The sequence below is a fragment of the Callorhinus ursinus genome, unplaced genomic scaffold (assembly GCF_003265705.2).
Source record: "Callorhinus ursinus isolate GAN/ISIS: 27379988/994484 unplaced genomic scaffold, GSC_fseal_2.0 scaffold16, whole genome shotgun sequence".
NCBI lineage: Eukaryota > Metazoa > Chordata > Mammalia > Carnivora > Otariidae > Callorhinus > Callorhinus ursinus.
The window spans coordinates 736,833-755,745 of NW_027397078.1; the positions used below are offsets into that span (position 1 = coordinate 736,833).

Genomic DNA, 18,913 nt, shown 5'->3' on the forward strand with positions numbered 1-18,913 from the left:
TAAAAAAAATCATCAAGTATAGATGGCAGAGTATTTAAATGTGCTAATCCTGGGCAGTCGGTGGGAGCATGGATATTTATTATAGCAATCTCTGTATGTTTCTAAATATTTAAAATTTTTCATGGTTGAAAACAAAGCAAACAAAAACAATGTAACAGGATAATCAGACTTGTAAGCCCCAGTACACAGCACATTCAATCCGAGTGCTACAGAGTGAGGTAGTGTGTGCATCCAGTCTTTGGAGCTAAACTGTCCAGGTTCAAATCCTAGCTCTACCACTTACCAGCTTTATGACCCAGAGCAAGTTACTTAACCTGCCCATGCCTCAGTTTTCCTGGCTATAAAATTGGGATGATAATAATAGCTACGTCGTGGGGTCATTGTGAGTATTAACTACGTTAAGACGTGGAAAGCACTCAAACCAGTGCCTGGCATTTAGTACATACTTAGTAAGTGTTAGCTATCAATATTATGTGTTAGTATTACTATTCTTATGATTGCATTTACTACATATGCTTGCATTGTTTTATGGCCGTCTTAAAGTTTACAGAAATGATGTTATCCGAAACATGGGGCCATCTGCGACGTGCTCGGTTTACACAATCCCCGTCTTGCTGTTCTGCAGGGAAATGGCTCATTCCAAGGCTAGCTTTCCATGGGCAACCCCGTCCCATCCTTGCCTTGAGAACCCAGCACTGGACTTGTCAAGCTACCGAGCGATCTCTTCCCTTGACCTTCTCGGAGACTTCAAGCACTCCTCGAAAACAACAGAGGAAACTTCTGCCTGTGAGGAGGGGAGCTCCGTGGCCTCCGTGCCCCGCCCGCTGCGTAGCCGTGCCTTCTCAGAGAGCCACATCAGCTTGGAGCTGCAGAGCTCCCGGGCCTGGGGGCAGCATAGGAGGGAGCCCTTTACCAAAGCTGATGAGACCCAGCCGGATCCTCTGGGAGCCCGGAAGAAGGCCTTTCCTCCTCCTCGCCCGCCTCCTCCCAACTGGGAGAAGTACAGGCTCTTCCGTGCAGCCCAGGAGCAGCAGAAGCTGCAGCGAGAGGAGGAGGAAGAAGAGGAAGAAGAAGAGGAGGAAGGGGGAGAGGAGGAGGGGGAGGAGGAGGAGCTCCCACCCCAGTATTTCAGTTCAGAAACCACTGGTACCGGCACCCTCCATCCCGAAGAGGTCCTGGAGCACCCACAACCCCTGGGCTTTGGCCACTTGGAGGCTTCGAGGCAGGGCTCACAGAGCCTCCCAGCAGAGCAAGAGTCCTTTGGTCTCCATCCCAGCGACTTCCTGCCTCCAATAAGGGGCCACTTGGGATCTCAGCCTGAGAAGGTTCAGCCCCCTTGCTGTTACGGTCCGGGTGGGCTTTGGAGGACATCAGAGAAGGAGACCACTGATCCCCCCAAGTAAGTGCTTATGAAAGAAAGGTCCCCCAGGCGGCTGCAGCAGGAGCGTGAACTTCACCTCCACCATTTACCAGCTGTGTGACCTTGGCTTGGTCGATTGATTAAACTGTTCCCAGCCTCACATTTTTCTCGGCAGGAAAACGGGCATGATGATACCCATTCCACTTGGCTGTCATAAAGATGAAGACCATCTCTCTAAAGTAGGGAGCCCCGTGTGTAGCTCATAGTAGGTGCTCGGTAAATGGTCGTGGCTGATGTTCTTAACGATCACTGTCAAAATACTATCTTGTTTCTCAGTTTGCCTTTTAAGGTATGCATCAGTTTCACGCCCCTGAGCCAGAAGGAATTAAGCCCTCCCTGCCTCCTGGCATTTCCCCAGAGCCTGGCTCAGGCCCTTTCCTGCCTTGTTCTTTTGCTCGCTCTCTAAAAACGAGAGGCCAGCTCACAGCCTGACCGGCCTCTGCTCTAGGACCTGCCCGGGCTTCTAAACTCTCCCCGCAGCTGCTCCTGGGGGTGGGCGCTTTGTGCCCGGCTCGTTCCTTACAAAAAGTCAAGGGCACTCCTTTCCTCTGCCCTTCTCTCCATCCCCTCCCTGCCCCAGCCCTGTGGCCCTGCCTCTTTGCATTTGCTTCGGCGGGCCACAGGTGGTAGTTGACAGGGTGAGCTGCCCGGGCAGGGAGGGCAGAGCAGGAGTGTAAGCCCGGCCACCGGGCTGTTGGTGTCTGTGTGCCTCACTGTGCTTGCCCTACAGTGCCTGGCCATTGTCCTGTTGGCTCCAAAGCGAAGGAGCTCTGGCCTCTGGCTCTGCCCACACCATCCTGCCCAGAGCTCAGCCCGCACTCTGCTGGGGGGAGCGGGTCAGGGGCAGGTATCGATCCCATAAGTGCTTTCTTTAAATCCTTCTACGGAAGGAACTTGCCGGAGACTCGTTGCTATTAGAAGTACCTCGTTTTTGCGTCTTTTACCCACCCACAAACCCTTCACCTGGCCATCTGGAACTAGTTGAGAAGTTTCCCAGTGCGAGGTGCACAAGCAGAGCGCGACAGGGCCTAGCTAGCTCCTAGACACTGGGAGGGTCTCTCATCGGAGCCCTCGCGGCTGCTTTTCAAGCTGTCCAGCTAGCTGGGGGGCGTTCTTACTGCCATCAGAAGACGTTTTGTGGAAAGCGACTGTGGTTGCTCCCTGTCACGGCAGGGAGAAGGGAAGGTGACCTAGCATGTGGTAGGCACTTAACATTTAAGAAGACAGAATGAATAAACCAACGGCTGAACATGTATGAAGCATTCGCTGTGTGCCACACACCGCTAGTCGTTCTATACCCATTATTTCATTTAACCTCCCAACAGCCCTGTGCGCTGTTTGACAGATGATTCCCATTTGACAGATGAAGAAACTACAGCTGAGGAAAATAAGGGACTAACGGACTTCGATTCCAAAGCTAGATCTGTGTGACTCTAAAACCTATGCTTCATTTGCCATCCTAGGCAGCCTCTCTCAGAGAGATCTTGTTCTTGCAACAGGCCAGGCCTTTACAAGGCCCTCTTGGCCCCTGTAGGGCAGAGTGTCCCAGCGATCGTGGTTAGAGGCCCCAGACTTGCCCCTCCAGCCTCCTAGTCCTTCCTCCTTTTATGTACCTCCGTTCACCTTGGCGCCTTGGCCAGAGAGAAGGAAACTGCTATTACTAGAGATCTTGTAACTCGTTCCAGAGATTTATTTTTTTGTTGTTGTTGTTAATGACTCTAGAATGCAAGGGGAAACATCTGTTTGCACACAGCCCTAGCTAGCTGTGGCTGCAGAAAATCAATTATAGATGCCTCTCTGGATGATGTGGATTTAAGGAACAGCATTATTCCCAACAAAGCTAATAATTTTTTTTTTTGCCTGCTTCCTATGTGCCAGGCATTGTTCTAAGCACCTTTGTGTGTTGATGGATTTAATCTTCACAACCAACCTATGAAATAGATATCATTAGTGTCCTGCATCTTTTAGGTGAGAAAAGCGTGGCACAGGGAGGCTAAAGTAACCTGCAGAAGATCACAGGTAGTCAGGACCCAGGCCATCTGGCTCACTGTGCCCAGTACATCCTCCCAAGATCTCTGGGCTCCTCAAGATCCTATTCCCAGACCCTGGGAGAGCATAGGGTTCTAACCAGAAGGAAGTGGCTTTAAGACTTTGTAAGGGAGAAGTGTTAGGGGCAGGTAGATGTATCATATTTTGAATCCAGAATACGAAGAAAAAAAACAGAAAAAGACATTCTAATTTCAGCCAAGTCAAACCAGAGCATTTCTGTAACCCACATACTATTCAGTTACAAAACGCTGGGATACATCTAAAAACCAGGTTAGTGGAATTTTCAAGTGTTGGTTAAGTCCCCTAACTCTGGTTCGAGTACCGAACTCTATGCATTTCCTCTCAGTGCTCTGCAGAAGGAATCTGATTTTTGCTTCCGTGTTCATTATCAAATGCAGATTATGTTGTCATAGATTTCCTGTAACTCCTGCCCTATTAGTGGAGATTATGAAGACAGGAGCTCTGGGACATAATGCCTAAGATGATACGCTGTGATATGGTGCAGGGCTGTGTCCGCTGCGATCTGAGTCTATAATTAGCACATCCTTTTAAAAAATATTTCCAGTTTTATTGAGATATAACTGACATACAGCCACATCCTTTTTTCCCCTTAATTCTGTACTTTCTTTCAGCACTTTCTGACTCCAAACTCTCTCACACATGCCCTAAATATTTTTTCTTATAGATAAGAACTCCCTAAGTTCATATGTTCCTATTCCCTCCAGAATATTCTCTCTTGTCTGCTAACATAGATATAGTCCAGCCAGAAAATTCCTTACATGCAAGGTTTTATATGATGTCAAGTTGTCCCTTTGGCAATATAGCATAGTGGCTAAAAGTATAGATTCTGGAGTTAGGCCACGAAGGTCTAAATCATGGGTCTGTCATTTACTGTCTGGTGACCTTGGGGTAGTCACTTTCCCTCTCAGTACCTCATGTTCCTTATCTCTAAAGTGGTTGCCACGAGCATTAAATTTTTTTATTTCTATCTACACACACACACACTCAGACACACCTACAGAAAAACACATCTTAGGACAGTTTCTAGGACATGGGTAAGCGTGAGTGAGTATTAGCTAGTATTGTTCGTTTATTAGTGTTATTAGCTTAAAAAACCCACATGTAAAATGAATACCTTGGTTGAGGAATAGTGGCATGCCCAAGTTTCTTTTGTGTGATGAATTAGGAGAGAGCATAGCATGAATCAGTAAATAGCTGTGGAGCCTTTTAACCATTATTTTTGACCTTTATCTAAGAGCTGCAAGTAGCTGCAAAAATGACTAATGAGTGTCTCCTATTTTTCCTTTCAAACAGCTAGAGGTTAGCAAAGGGGCAGTAACACAGACAGGTGGAGGGTAGGGGTGGCTGGTAGGCAACAAGAATATAGTGGGGGGAGGGGGGCTCTTGCATAAACCATGGGTGGAATTCTTTGCCCTTCCATCACTGAAACCTGACATTAAAGCTTTTCTCCTTATTTTCTGCCTCACGCCAGACCAGAAGCCTCGATGGCAGAAGAGCCCAAACCCAAGCCAGCATGGAACCAGAGCTACTTCTTTCCACAGGAGCAGTTCTCTTTCATGGGCTGGGGCTCTGAGAAGCAGCACCTCAGCCCCACGGGCTTCAGTGAACCGAAGACAACAGGGTCTGCTGCTACATTTGTCAAGCCCCGGGTGCCACTGGTTCCATTTTTTTTCCCCATTTCATTCTGCAACCGTGGAGGAGGCTGGGGCCACTGGGGATATGGCAGAAGTGGAGAGATGCTATCCTTTCCCAGGCCGAAGGCCTGCCTCACAGGCAGTCTCAGAAGAGCTCATGAGAGATGTGGTAGGCCGTGACAAGTCCCTGGCAGGGGTGTTAACCCCAGCCTCCAGCATGGCGACCACTGCTGAGGTCATGGGTGACCTCTTTGCTGTGGGAGATCTGCAATGGCGGGGCCATTTCAAGCAGGAGTGGCACCACCAGGAAAGAAGAGATTACACGAGTGTCCAGGAAAGCCATGGGGTGCCTTTGTAAGCAAGCAGACTAGATAGAGCTGGAGTGGGCGGCGGTGTGGGCTGTGTAGGAGGGAGGCCAACAGTCTTGGAGGATGAATAGCTAAGGTCTCAGATAGATCCCTACCACTTCCTCCCTCCCTGGGGATTCATATGCCGGGGCCATGAACTGAGGGGAATCCTGGAAGATCAGAAGCACAGAACTTTGGGGCCTGCCAGTCTTTCTGGATCTTAGTGGGGCGCTGACCAAACCAAATCACCCCTAAAGAAGTTCCCCTACCCATTGAAGTCCAGGGCATAGAAATAGCCTTCTAAATTCTCAAAGTTGGCCTTATCTTGGCTTCTGGGTAGTCTTCATGTGGCCCGTTGACATTTCAACAGTGCTTCCTGGTCCATCATTTCCTTATTCCATAGCTCCTTGGTGAAGCAGGGTCCCACTTTTCACAAATGGGGAAATTAAGAAGCAGAAAGTTCAGGAGCCTCTCTGACAGAGGTGCTCAAATGGTCATTCTTTGTTTCTACAGACAAGAATTTCAGCGCTTCTCGCCTCCTCCAGGGGCCCCAGGGATCCCTACCTCTTACTCAGCTTATTACAATATTTCTGTGGCCAAAGCAGAACTGTTGAACAAGTTGAAAGACCAACCCGAGATGGCAGAGATTGGCCTGGGAGAGGAAGAAGTTGACCACGAACTGGCTCAAAAAAAGGTGAAGTTTTCTGATATGCCTTAGATTTTCACCATTTAGTTTGCATGTCTGGAGGTTGACCTGCCCTCTACACTCTCCAGAACAACTTGGTGCATCCCTGTTTCTTCAGTATGGACATCAAATAGCCTCTCTGGGTTCCTCACAAATGCAACTCCAGTCTCTTTTTGATCCAGCCAATAATAGTAGTGATAGTAATAGAAATCATCAACATCATCATCATCATCATCATCACTGTGTCTCTCGAATCCTTAAAACAACTGGACAGTGATCCCCTTTTTTACCAGTTGAGAGGATTAGGTTGCCCAGAGTTACAGACCTAGTAGTAGATCCAGGACTTGAATGAAGTCAAGACTGTCTCACTTTCTACTTTATTGCGCCTTTAAGCCAGCCTTGTAAGTAACTCGCCGCCCAGGGCACATCAGAGTTTTTGCCAGCGAGCTCAAACCAATAGCAGCCATTGATTGCATTCTCTGTGTAACTTTCTGGAAGAGGGAATAGACTGACTAAGCCAAAAAAAAAAGGGGGGGGGCGGAGAAATTAGAGGCTGGTAAATTTTAGTATTTCTTTGCAAGAATAATCAATAATGTCTTAAAAATACTAGAATGAGCAATAGAAATGATGTTGTTGTTCCAAAACCTCCCTGTTCTTCCTGTAAGCATCACTAGGCTAGTTTTCTAATCAAATTCCTGGAATCACTTTGCCCTCCCTGCACTTACCCATTTTATTTCGTAAGCAAATAGGGTTTCCATGCCAACCCCAAAGGCCTAATTTACCACTTTGTGAACATCTGAACTTGATGTAAATTGCTCCTCTGCCCATGCTTCTCATTCAGGACATGACCTGTAGGAAAGCTGGAGGCCATTTGCAGGAGACCCCCCACCACTTTCAAATCTGAAGCAAAATGTCAGGGAAAGAATGGGAAGCATGGTGGTATCAAAGTTGTATTGATCCAGATGCCTGCCTCCTTGGATTCTGTGTTCCCTGAGCATGGCAAGGCTGCTCCTGGCTTACTCAGGACCTTTTTATTAGGAGCAAACCTAATAAGAGTCTGAGCAGGAAAAGAGAAAAATGATCAGAAATGGCAAAGCACGGAACAGCAGGTAGTGATTTGAAGTGATTGTGGGGGAGCTAGGACAGCTTTTGTCTGAGGAAGACAGGTGAAGAAGGTCACCAATTTGCAATATCCTAGAAAAGCAACTCAGCTCTAGCTGGGTCTGTGATGACTCCTTAGCTCTATCCAGTACACTTTCCCCAGGACTGAAGTTCAGGTTGCAAAGGCAGGTGCCAAGAAACAAAGGGCTCTCTTCGCTTGCATCCTTCCGGATCTATGGAATGATGGAACCGAAGAGCTAGGGTGGGTAGGTGATTTTCCAAGTTGATCATTTGGCCCCCAGCCCTCCCTTGTCCCTGGCACTGAGTTTTGTTTGGGAGAGCAGAGGGTAAGGATATAACTGGGAGCCTCTTGGCATCTAATTGTATTGCCTCATTCATATCATCGATCCCTGATTCTCAGTGAGTTTTAGAATTTTCCTTACATGTAAACCGATGACACTTCAGACTTAAGATCATAGTGATCTCCTGACTTCTGGCCAGTTCTGAATTAGATACGAGGCCCTGGACCCAGAGCAGTCTCTCTTGGGACATTTCTTGGACACTTCTCCTTGGACATTTCTAAATAAATTACTAGAAAGGAGCACATGCTAGAAAATGACAAGCCTGTGGTCCCAGAGTGCCTGGGTGTGAATAATAACAAAACAAACCCTGAAGCAGGGCATACGGGTGGCTCAGTCAGTTAAACATCCAGCTCTTGATTTGGGCTCAGGTCATGATCTCAAGGTCAGGAGATCAAGCCCTGCGTCAGGCTAGACGCTGGGCATGGAGTCTGCTTAAGATTCTCTCTCTGCCCTTCTCCCCCAGCTCACGTGCACCCTCTCTCTCTCTCTCTCTCTAAAAAAAAATTATGAAAAGAACAAATACACGCTGAAGCATACTTCAGTATATATACACAAGATACAAGATACAAGATACTGTTCCAAGTGTGTAACCTGTATTAACTCATTTCATTTTCAGAACAGTACTATGAGGTAGGTGCTATTGTTATCCCATTTTTTAGATGGGGAAATTGAAGCACAGAAAGGCTGAGTGACTTGCTCAAGGTTACACTGGTGCTTTGTGGCAGAACTGGGGTTCAAACCCAAGTAGTCTGGCACTAGAGTCCATGCTCTTAACCACAATGCGATGCTGAATGCAAAGGCTGTGAGCAACCTGGGGCGGCTCGTTCTTGTTGGGACTGTGCACCAGACAAGCTTCTGCTAGCTCAGCGTACCTGGTAACAACAGCAACAATGACAACAACAGCAGCAGCAGCCCTAAATAGGTATTGAGCACCTAAGGGGCCAGGCACAATACTAAACATTTTACTTTATGATCTCATTTAACCCCCACCAAGGTGGCAGGGTGGGGGAGGAGAGGAGAAGCGTCTCCAGTTTACAGATGAGGAAACAGAAGACTCTGTGAGATTGGGTATCTTGCCGAAAGTCACACAGTTTGGAGGGGGTGGAATTAGAATCCAGGCATCTCTGACTCCAAACGGCCGCTCTACCACACTACCTTCCTGTGGGTGGGGTTCCAGAACTCGTTACACCCAGAGGGGAGACAGATCAGAAGACACAAGCAGTTTTTCCCTTAAGAAACTTATCATCAGGGCACCTGGGTGGCTCAGTCGGTTAAGCGTCTGCCTTCGGCTCAGGATCGAGCCCCGCATTGAGCTCCCAGCTCGGCGGGAAGCCAGCTTCTCCCTCTTCCTGCCACTCCCCCTGCTCATGCTCTCTCTCTCTCTCTCTCTCTCTCTCAAATAAATAAATAAAATCTTTAAAGAAAAAAGAAACTTATCATCAGTAGGAGACGGACCAGCTGCATCCACGTGAAACGGGGAATGAACAACTTCAAATTATACTCTAGCATTCTATTTCTGAAAGGCAGGAGAGTTCAGAAAAGAAAGAGATCATTGAGAGACGGGGTATGGAGGCAAAAGCTTCCTGCAGGGAGGACGGGAGCAAAGCTGGGCCCTGAGGAAAGAAGGGAAATAGCCAAAGTGAAGGAAGAGATGGAGAGCAGGTAGAACTGCATGAAGCAAATCAGGGGCACAAGGATGAGGGTTGTAAATGCAGATGGAACGAGGGGCTAATCCTGAAAGGTTCAGAGCCTTGAGATGGGAATGGTAGGGTGGAGCCAGGTGGAGTGACAGCCTAGTGGCCCACATTTATTAAACTCTTAGTCCCTGCTAAGTCCGTGGCATCCATCATCCCATTCAATGAAGTGGGTCCTACAATTATGCCCATTCCACAGATCAAAAGTGAACTCCATAAAGAAATCCGCCCAAGGTCACACAGCCAGGAAGGTGGCAGAACTAGAAGTCAAACCTAGTCATTGGGACTTCAGAACTCAGTCTTATCCAAAAGTCCTCAAAAGCCAAATGGAGGGGGGTGAAGGGCCAGCACAGGGCCACGCACACAAGACCTAACTCAGTGGATTGAAGGAGAATCAATGAAGCCAAAGGCAAATACTTGATGACGATGGTTTTCCAACCCGTGCTCTCACAAGCATTCCAATTCCTGTTTATTAAATGGTCTCAGCCAGTATTTATTAAGTTACATCTGGCAAATGAGAACTAGCCCCTGGGTACCACTTATCTGATGCCAAGAAGTTTGGTGGTGACTGATTCCTACCAGATCTGAAGAGATAGATGGGAGAGAGGGCGCCTATCCAGAAAACTGGAATTGCTCATGACTTGCTCGGGTTTCCTTTGTTTCTGATGATGGGTAGAGCCTGCCATCTGTTTCCAGATGGAAACCTCCACCCAAAACGGAGGTTACAGGCACAGATCAGTTTCTATTAGTCCCCATTCTCATCCTTTGCCTTCTCTTGTTGATTTCTCCTAGATACAGCTTATTGAAAGCATCGGCAGAAAGCTTTCTGTCCTGCGGGAGGCCCAGCGAGGACTGCTAGAGGACATCGGTGCCAATTCTGCCCTTGGGGAGGAGGTGGAGGCCAACCTAAAAGCGGTCTGTAAATCCAACGAGTTTGAAAAATACCATTTGTTTATCGGGGACCTGGACAAAGTGGTCAACCTATTGCTGTCCCTCTCTGGACGACTGGCCCGGGTGGAGAATGCTCTCAACAGCATCGATTCAGAGGCCAACCAGGAGAAGGTAGAGTTGGGGTCTCAGGAGTGGATGGAGGGAAGTTCCATCTGTTCCTTCTTGGGGCTCCCTCTTTCAAGTCTGGCTCATCTGGGAGACAGTAAAGCATAGTGTTAAGAGTGTGGGCACTCGCTTTTAAGTGCCTGGAAATTCTGGCTCTACCAATAATTAGCTGTGTGACTGTGGGCAACTTACTTAACCGTACTCTGTCTCAGTCTCTTCAAAAACACACTACCTCCACCTCATGGGGTTGTAAGAATTAAATTAGATAATCCAGAGCTCCTGGCTGGCTCAGTCGGTTAAGCGTCTGCCTTCAGCTCAGGTCATGATCCCAAGGTCCTGGGATCAAGTCCCACATCGGGCTCCCTGCTCAGCGGGGGGTCTGTTTCTCCCTCTCCCTCTCCCTCAGTGCTCTCCCTCCCCCCCCAAATAAATAAAATCTTTAATAAATAAATAAATAAATTAGATAATCCATATTAATTACTTAAAACAGGGCCCAGAACAGGGTAAACACTGAATGAGTGCTACCCGCCAGTAGTAGTAGCAGTAATAGTAGTAACAGTAGTAGTAGTAGTATTGATAGTGATAGTGGTAGTAATAGCAGTAACAGTAGTAGTAGTAGTAGTATCGATAGTGATAGTGGTAGTAATAGTCATAGTGGTGGTGGTGGTATCATCAGTGTTAGTGGTAATAATAGTAGTAATAGTAGTAGTAGGATCGGTGCTGACGGTGGTAGGAAGAGTAGTAGCAGCATCAGCAGCAGCAATTTCACCTTACTCTCTCTCCAAGTTGGAAGACGAGGTCTCACCAAGTAGCTGAGATTGGGAGTCTATCAGTTTCACAGGTTGGGCCACTCTGCATAATTCCGTGAACCAAAAGGGGCATTACCTTTCCGCACACAAGTGGTTTGGGATACGAATTGGAATCCACAATGAGAGGCACCTACACGCGAGCATACACGCACGGATACATACTCACACGTGTACACCAACACGGAGACATGCGCCATTTTGAAAGCACTATCACGGTGATCCTTGTTCTCCGGATGGAAGGGGCGTGAGCTGGCTTTGTCAGAACCTTCCCCCACCCTAACCCAGGTGGTGGTCCATGGATTAAAGGCAGCTTAGGGATGGAAAGGGGTGAATACACACCGCCCTGTCCAGAAGCACTGTTGTGTTCATCCTCCCCTCCCCCCCCCCATAAGAAAGAAGGGCTTTTGCATGAAGGTGGACCTCAGGGCAGGAAATCTAGGACTAATCAGTTAGCAGAGTGGGGAGCTGTTGGTGGCAGCATTCCTGGTGGAGCCGTGGGTAAGGCAGCCGACTGGGAACTGGGATGGCTCTTAATTGTTCTATCTGATTCCTCAGTTGGTGCTGATAGAGAAGAAGCAGCAGCTGACAGGGCAGTTGGCAGATGCCAAGGAGCTGAAGGAGCATGTGGACCGCCGCGAGAAGCTGGTGTTTGGCATGGTCTCCCGCTACCTGCCTCAGGACCAGCTCCAAGATTACCAACACTTTGTGAAGATGAAATCTGCTCTCATCATCGAACAGCGAGAGTTGGAAGAGAAGATCAAGCTTGGGGAAGAGCAGCTCAAATGTCTCAGGGAGAGCCTGCTCCTGGGGCCCAGCAATTTCTAATTCCTCCAGCGGATTGACCCGCCATCCCTGCCCAGCCACAATGGGAAGTGCTTTCAATCTTTGTTAGCAGTTTGTTAGCAAGTAGATAGCAGTTAGTTAGCTGTTTGTTCCATAGCCTCTACCTTGGACATCTCTCACTGCCCCTTACCTAGCACTGTTCCCAACCAGCTAGGAGTCCCTGAGGAGGCCCCAAACTTCTACCTTAGGGAGCAAAAGCAAGAAGTAGGGGGTGCCCGCAGCAAGGTGTGATTATACAACCACACTCTCCTTCCCATGGTTTGCACAGGCAAGCACTCCCCGCACACAGAACCAACGAAGTGCCTGCATTCCTCTTGGTACAAGGACTCCAAAGACATCGTGCACTCGCCATCCACCCACGCCACAACCAGCCTCTCAAGGCTCAGAGAGAAGCTGCCTGTACAGCTCCATCCTGCCCAAGGCTCGTGGCCCAGCCATTGCCCACAGAGATCTGGCTGTCTTGAGGGCCTCACTCACCAGCAATTTAAGGGCCTCGCATAAGCTCAGAAGGAGAAATTACACGAAACAGAATGTGAGCAAAGATTGGGAATCCCTAGGTGCCCGCCTACCTTCCCCAGCATCTGGTTGAGGGGGAAGGAGGCCTACTCTCAGCCCTGGCTAGTGTGGCCCTGCTCCCGTCCTAAGATTTTTGGCCTACCACTTCCTGTCCCTTCCTGCCTTTCATTGCTGGGGCTTATAGGTGCCCACCCTATGGGCTGCACACTATGGGTCATTAATAGCTCTACGAAAGCTGACTTCTGGATACACATTTCACTATTGGGGTGAGGGGTTCTTTGTTGTATTTTAAATGGCCTTTTGATTTTATTTATTTTCATGTTTTGATTTTTTTTCCTTTTTTTTTTAACTAAGAAGGAGAGAAGAGGGGAGTCGGAGAGGGAAAAGTAATCCCAGAAGGACAGCGTTTTCTGCAGATCAGCCTGAATTTCACCATGGCTAGATGAGCAAATGCCAAAGCCTTGAATCCTTCCCACTGAAGCCTACAAGTGTCTAAAAAAGGAGTTCTCACCTTGAACTCAGCTTACTATGGCCTGGCCCTATACTTTCCTTGAAGTCAGGATACCCATAAGCTTAGCATTCCCCAACAGGGTTCAGTTTTTTTCTTACCTATTTTTTCTTGAAACCAAAGAAATCTGAAACTGACAAAGGTTCACCCATTTCTCCACCACCTCCCATCTAAGAAATTGGGTAGAAGGGAGCTCAGGAAGAGATCTTCCATCTCACAATTGCTTTCTCCAGCCTGTGGCCTGACTCAGGGAACTGAAATTCATGGTAGCTAGAAGCTCCAGCCAGGGCCACCCCCCTCCACCCCCCAGCCCCCGACCCCCCACCCAGAGCAAATTACGACCCAGCCATGGTCTTAGGCACACAAGCAACTAAGGCTGCTGTTGTTGGCTAATGCTGCCAAGGTCCTGACACCACTAGCCAGTTTCTGTCCTGGAAAATTGGAAAATCCCTCAGGTGGGCCCCGGCAGGAAAGGAGTTGTGGCCAAACGCTAGCCTATTAACCAGCTCTGTCCCTGTTCCTCGCTCACTGGTGCCCCCGGTTCATATTGCACAGCCCTGCCCAGCAAGCCCTGACATCTCTTCTAGTTACTGCTGAGTTCCTTGGGGGTCCTTGGAGGTTAACTGTAGCAGCAGGGGTGCCTCACTCAGCTGAAGAATTTGCCAAAGAACTTTGCTGCAGCTACAAACACTGGTCTCCAGCTTCCGTTTCCTCTTCATTGTATTTGGAAACAATGGAAGAATCTTGGCCAGCAGGGTGTCCTGAGGGGGGCCCTGGGTATGCTCTTAGTACACTGCTGCTATCAGAACCACTGTTAAAATGTCAACCTGCCATTCTCCTCCTCAAAGGGAGGAGTCTACTCTATTCAGGAAGGCTGATGGCTTGTAAAGGGCTAGGCTGACCCGAGCCGAGGTGGAGGAAGGTGGGGGAGTGCTATGAATAGAGGCTGTGGTTGCCATCTTTTTTTTTTTTTTTTCTTAAACAGGCTCTAGGATAAATAAGGAGTAAGTTGAGATGCCCCGTATTGGGGGGTGAGGCCAACATAATCCAACATTCTAAGATTTGGCGGGGCGGGGGGAGGGTGCTTAGAACAGCTTTTTGGGAAACACAGGACCAGGGAAAAGAGTGGTCACTTACCTGGACACGATGACCATGGTCTGGGATTTTCTAGTCAACGTTAGATTGGTTGTACATTAAATTTATCACACTAAAAGTACTATTGACTGTGTTATTTTTGTCCCTCATCCCACCTGAGATTAGAGTTAGAATCAGAACACCAGGATGCTCATTTACACACAGAAGGACGGTTTCTAAAGCACTTAATAAACCCCAAAACTATACTGAGCAGTGAAGCTTGGCAGACACAGGGGAACTACTAAACAGGAACTAAGACCCCATGCTACTGATGTGAGTGACGGTGCTTCAGAACTGCCAGTATCACTTGAGATGCAGTGTCTCTTCCCTGTTCTCATTTCCTGGGCTCAGCCCTCTTGCAAGGTCTGCCAGGGGTAGCAGTTTGGAAGGCAGACCAAGGGATTTTCCCAAAGAAGGTTATTGGTCTTGACTTCTGTCCTCTCTCTTCAAATACTCATACAGGCCCCATTGGGTAACAGGTTGATAGAAAGAGAGGAATCAGTACAAGGGTTATTATCACTTGTCCCTTCTTACTTCCCCCACCCCAAACCCGGGCTCTGGGTGATTGAGTCTCCTTGAGTCCCACCAGCTGCAGACTCAGCCATGGTTTAGTGGTAAATGCTCCAGGGGAACCTGGAGACACACTAAAAACAAAACCCTAGAAACAAAGAAACTGGAAGCAGAGAAAGAGAGAGGGTGAAAGATGAAAAGCCTTTTTCAAGGCCAGGTTCAGGCTCTGTTTCCCTTTTAACCTCCTGTGTCAAAAAGCTGCCCCGGGGGCACCAGAGCCACAACCTGAACCCCAGTCTCCCTGAAGGTGCTGCTCTGCCTGTAGCAGCAAGTCCCAGATGGAGGAAGCTGGGCACATTTATGGCCACTTCCTCCTGTCTGGAGCTTGGTGACTCCCACTGTCTTTGCCAAAGGAGTTGTCTATGCCAATAATAGTTCTGTAACAGCATATTATAATCTTTGAAGATTAGTAGATCTTTAGAGGGGGGTGGGGCAGGGGGCAATTTCTATAGATAAAGAACCAGTGTTTGCTGTACAACTGTTGGGGGTCATCTATGCCATGTGAAGCTATTATTTTTCTGAATCTTATTGTTTCTGCAATTGAGTCCTCCACCACTCCCTTCTTGGCTGACATTGATATGCCTGCCGGATTGTCATCAAGGGTTATACTTCAATAAAGGGTGCTAAGGACAAAAAAAAAAAAAAAAAATCTCAAGTGTTTTGATTGAGGTGACGGAAATTCTCTAAAATTCTACTGAAAAATATCGGAAAGAAATTTGGTCACCTATCTATAATCCCTCATATGTAACCATATGACCAGAGCCTTACCCACATCCCTACTCTTACCGTGGCCCCTCAGGGATAGCACTGATGCTATACCATTCATTAACCCCAGGAAAATAATTTAGAATTCAGGAAGCATCAACAATAGGTGTAATCTTAATTGTAGACCTCAGCAGTATACAGAGTCCAGTCATAGAGTCTAGCCTGATCAGAGAGATGAGGCACTTTCTAGACCACCTCGAGTCATGAGTTCTGTCCACTAGTATCATCTGCTACCTGATAGTCCAGTCTCATACCTTGCTTCTTAGCAACCTGGAGAGCAAGGTTCTCACTGATCCACTCTCCAAGATAACCTCAAGGTTGAGACCCAAATGCACTCCTGGCAGCAACTCTGACCCTGAAAAGCATGCCTTATCCCTCAGTGTATACATTGTTTGTAGCCCAAGTGATCTCCTCCTATTCCAGATATCCAGTGTGATAGAGTGGAAAGTGCCCGGCTTTGGCATTAACATGAACTGTGTCCAAGTCCTGGTTTTGCCACTTATTCTGTGAGCTGGGTTATTTGCTCAACTTTTGAGTTTATTTTCTTGTCTGTAAAATGGGAATAATAATACATATCTTGCATAGTTGTGGCTTAAAAGTAATAAATGAAAGCTACGAGCTATCTACTGAGAAGTTGTTAGAAAGGCAGAATCCTGGCTCCACCCCAAACCAACTAACAGCAGTCTGCATTTTAACTAGATTCCCAGAAGATTTATATGCATATTAAAGGTTAAGAAGCATTAACCGTTCATAAACATGCTCAGTACATGGTAACCTATTATTCCAGTCCTGATTTATCTAATTCATTCTTTTGTAATCCAAGGCATATTATTGATCTTCTCATACTGCTCACACCTACCTGCCTAAATGAGTTCAACAAGGTTGCAGGATAGAAAGTTGATACATAAAATCACTTGTAATCTACACACTAGTAATCAACAATCTGGAAACAAAATTAAGAAAACAATTCCATTTACAATAGCATCAATAAGAACAGAACACTTAGGAATACATTTAACAAAAGAAATGTAAGAATTTTATACTGAAACTACAAAATGTTGAAAGAAATTAAATAAAATCTAAACCTAGTATTTAGATGACAGTACTCCCTAAATGGATCTACACATTCAATCCAATCTTTATAAGAACACTGGCTGTCTTTTTTGCATAAATTGAAAAGTCAAACCTACAATTCATATAAAATTGCAAGAGACCCCAAATAGTCAAAACAGTCTTTAAAAAAGAACAACCTTGGAGAATTCACACTTCTCGATTTCAAAACTTATTACAAAGCTACAGTAATCAAGACAGTGTGGTACACATACAAAGATAGACATGTAAATAAACAGAATAGTATTGAAAGTACAGAAAGAGTAAGTCCTCAGGGGCTCCTGGGTGGCTCAGGTGGTTAAGTGTCTGCCTTCTGCTTGGATCATGATCCCAGGGTCCTGGGATCAAGCCCTGCATCAGGCTCCTTGGTCGGCAGGGAGCCTGCTTCTTCCTCTGCCTGCCACTACCCCTGCTTGTGCTCTCTCTGTCAAATAAATAAATAAAATCTTGAAAAAAAAAAGAAAGAAGCCCTCATATTTAGGATCAATTTTCAGTAAAGGTGCTAAGACAATAAAAAATAAAGAATAGTTTTTCAACAAATGATGTGGGGACAAATGGGTATCCACACAGAAAAAAATGAAGTTGGACTCCTTCCCTACACCACACACAAAAATTAAAAAGGATTATAAACTTAAATTTAAGAATTACATTTATAACTACGTGGAGCAAGATGGCGGAGGAGTAGAAGACCTGGATTTCGTCTGGTCTCAGGAATTCAGCTGAATAGGGATCAAACCATTCTGAACACCTACGAACTCAACAGGAGATGGAAGAAAAGAATAGCAACAACTCTCTGAACAGAAAAGCGACCACGTACTGGAAGGTAGGACGTGTGGAAAAGTTAATCCCGAGGCGATGTTCGGGAGGATAGACGGCGGGGGAGGAGGCCTCCATCAGCCGCTTCTGGCAAGTGATAGAGCCGTGGAGCCCAAAATCAGAACTTTTAGAAGCCGGCTCCGCTGAAGGACATCGCTCCAGTGGCTAAGCTGGGGGTGGAACCCTTGCGGGACAGTGTGGTCTCAGGACCCTCGGGGTCACAGAAAGATCGTGGGTGCCTGAGTGCAGCAGAGCTCCCAGGTATCGGAGCGGGGAAACCTGCTGCAGAGACAGAGCCAAGGCTCGGGCTCTCTGCTTGGGGTTGCCATAAACTGTGATCTGCGGCCCAGTCGGGCCACTGCTCCTCCAGCAGGGACCCAACAAGTGACAGAGCTGGGGAGACGCCCCTTCCTCCCCTGGGAGGAGCGGTGCGGGAGCGCACTGCAGGGATCTGCTGGGTTTGGAGACTCCACACGGGGTCGGGGGCCAGAGATAGAAACGCTCGGTCACAGGCCGGGTGAGCACGGAGTGCCGCCGGAGACTGGGGAGACGGGAGTGACTGCTTTTCTCTGGGGGTGCACTGAGGAGCAGGGCCCTGAGTTCTCAGCTCCTCCCCGTGGAGATTGGGAGGCCACCATTTTCACCCTGGTCCTCCAAAGCTGTACCAAGAGCTTGCAGGGAACAAAAGATCCTGAGAGCAAACCCAAGCAGATTGCTTAGCCTGGACCGACAAGGGCAGGGCAATTCCGCCTCCGGCAAAGACATTTGGGAACCACGGCAACAGGACCCTCCCCCAGAAGATCAACACGAGCAGGCAGCAAGCGGAGACCAACTTTACCGATCAAGGAGAACGGGAGAACTCCAGCGCTAGGGGAATACTGCACATAGAATTCATGGCTTTTTTACCAAGATTCATTAGTTTTTCAAAGTTAATTTTTTTAACTGTTTTTTTTTATTTTTCTTTTTCCCTTTTTCAACCAACATCTTATCAATCCCTTTTTAAAAAAAAACATTTTTTATTTTTCATTTTTAGAGTCATATTTTATCCCTTCATAGTAGTTACTCTTATTTTGGGCATATATATATAAGTTGTTCTCTCTTTAAAATTTTGAGATACAGTTTCTTCTAACAGATCAAAATATACCCTAAATCACTAGTGTATGGCTTTGGTCTAGTCTCCTGCCTGACCACATTCTTTCCCTTTTTTTTCTTTTCTTTTCATTTTTTTAAATCTTCTTCTTTTTTCAAACAACTTCTTATCTTATCAATTCCTTTTATAAAATCTTTTATAATTTTCATCTTTACAGTCATCTTCCATCCCTTCATTGTATCAACCCTTATTTTGTACATATATGTCTTTCTTCCTTTAAAATTTTAGGAGGCACTTTCTTCTAACGACCAAAATACGCCCAAAATCTAGTGTGTGGCACTGATCTATGCACTAGCCTGATCATATTTGATCATATTCTGTTT

General features: G+C 47.0%; 1 protein-coding gene across 5 annotated transcripts in view; it reads left to right on the forward strand.

Annotated features, from left to right (window-relative positions):
• SHROOM4 (shroom family member 4) overlaps positions 1-15,375 on the forward strand; it is a 218,882-nt gene extending 203,507 nt beyond the window's left edge. For all 5 annotated transcript variants that reach the window (XM_073901797.1, XM_073901798.1, XM_073901801.1 and 2 more), the window contains 5 exons: positions 626-1,399; positions 4,962-5,111; positions 5,985-6,165; positions 10,106-10,375; positions 11,734-15,375. In XM_073901797.1, coding sequence (XP_073757898.1) covers positions 626-1,399; positions 4,962-5,111; positions 5,985-6,165; positions 10,106-10,375; positions 11,734-12,003 — 1,645 coding nt within the window. In that variant the 3' untranslated portion in view covers positions 12,004-15,375. The remainder of the gene's footprint in view (positions 1-625; positions 1,400-4,961; positions 5,112-5,984; positions 6,166-10,105; positions 10,376-11,733) is intronic.
• Positions 15,376-18,913: the final 3,538 nt, after the last annotated feature.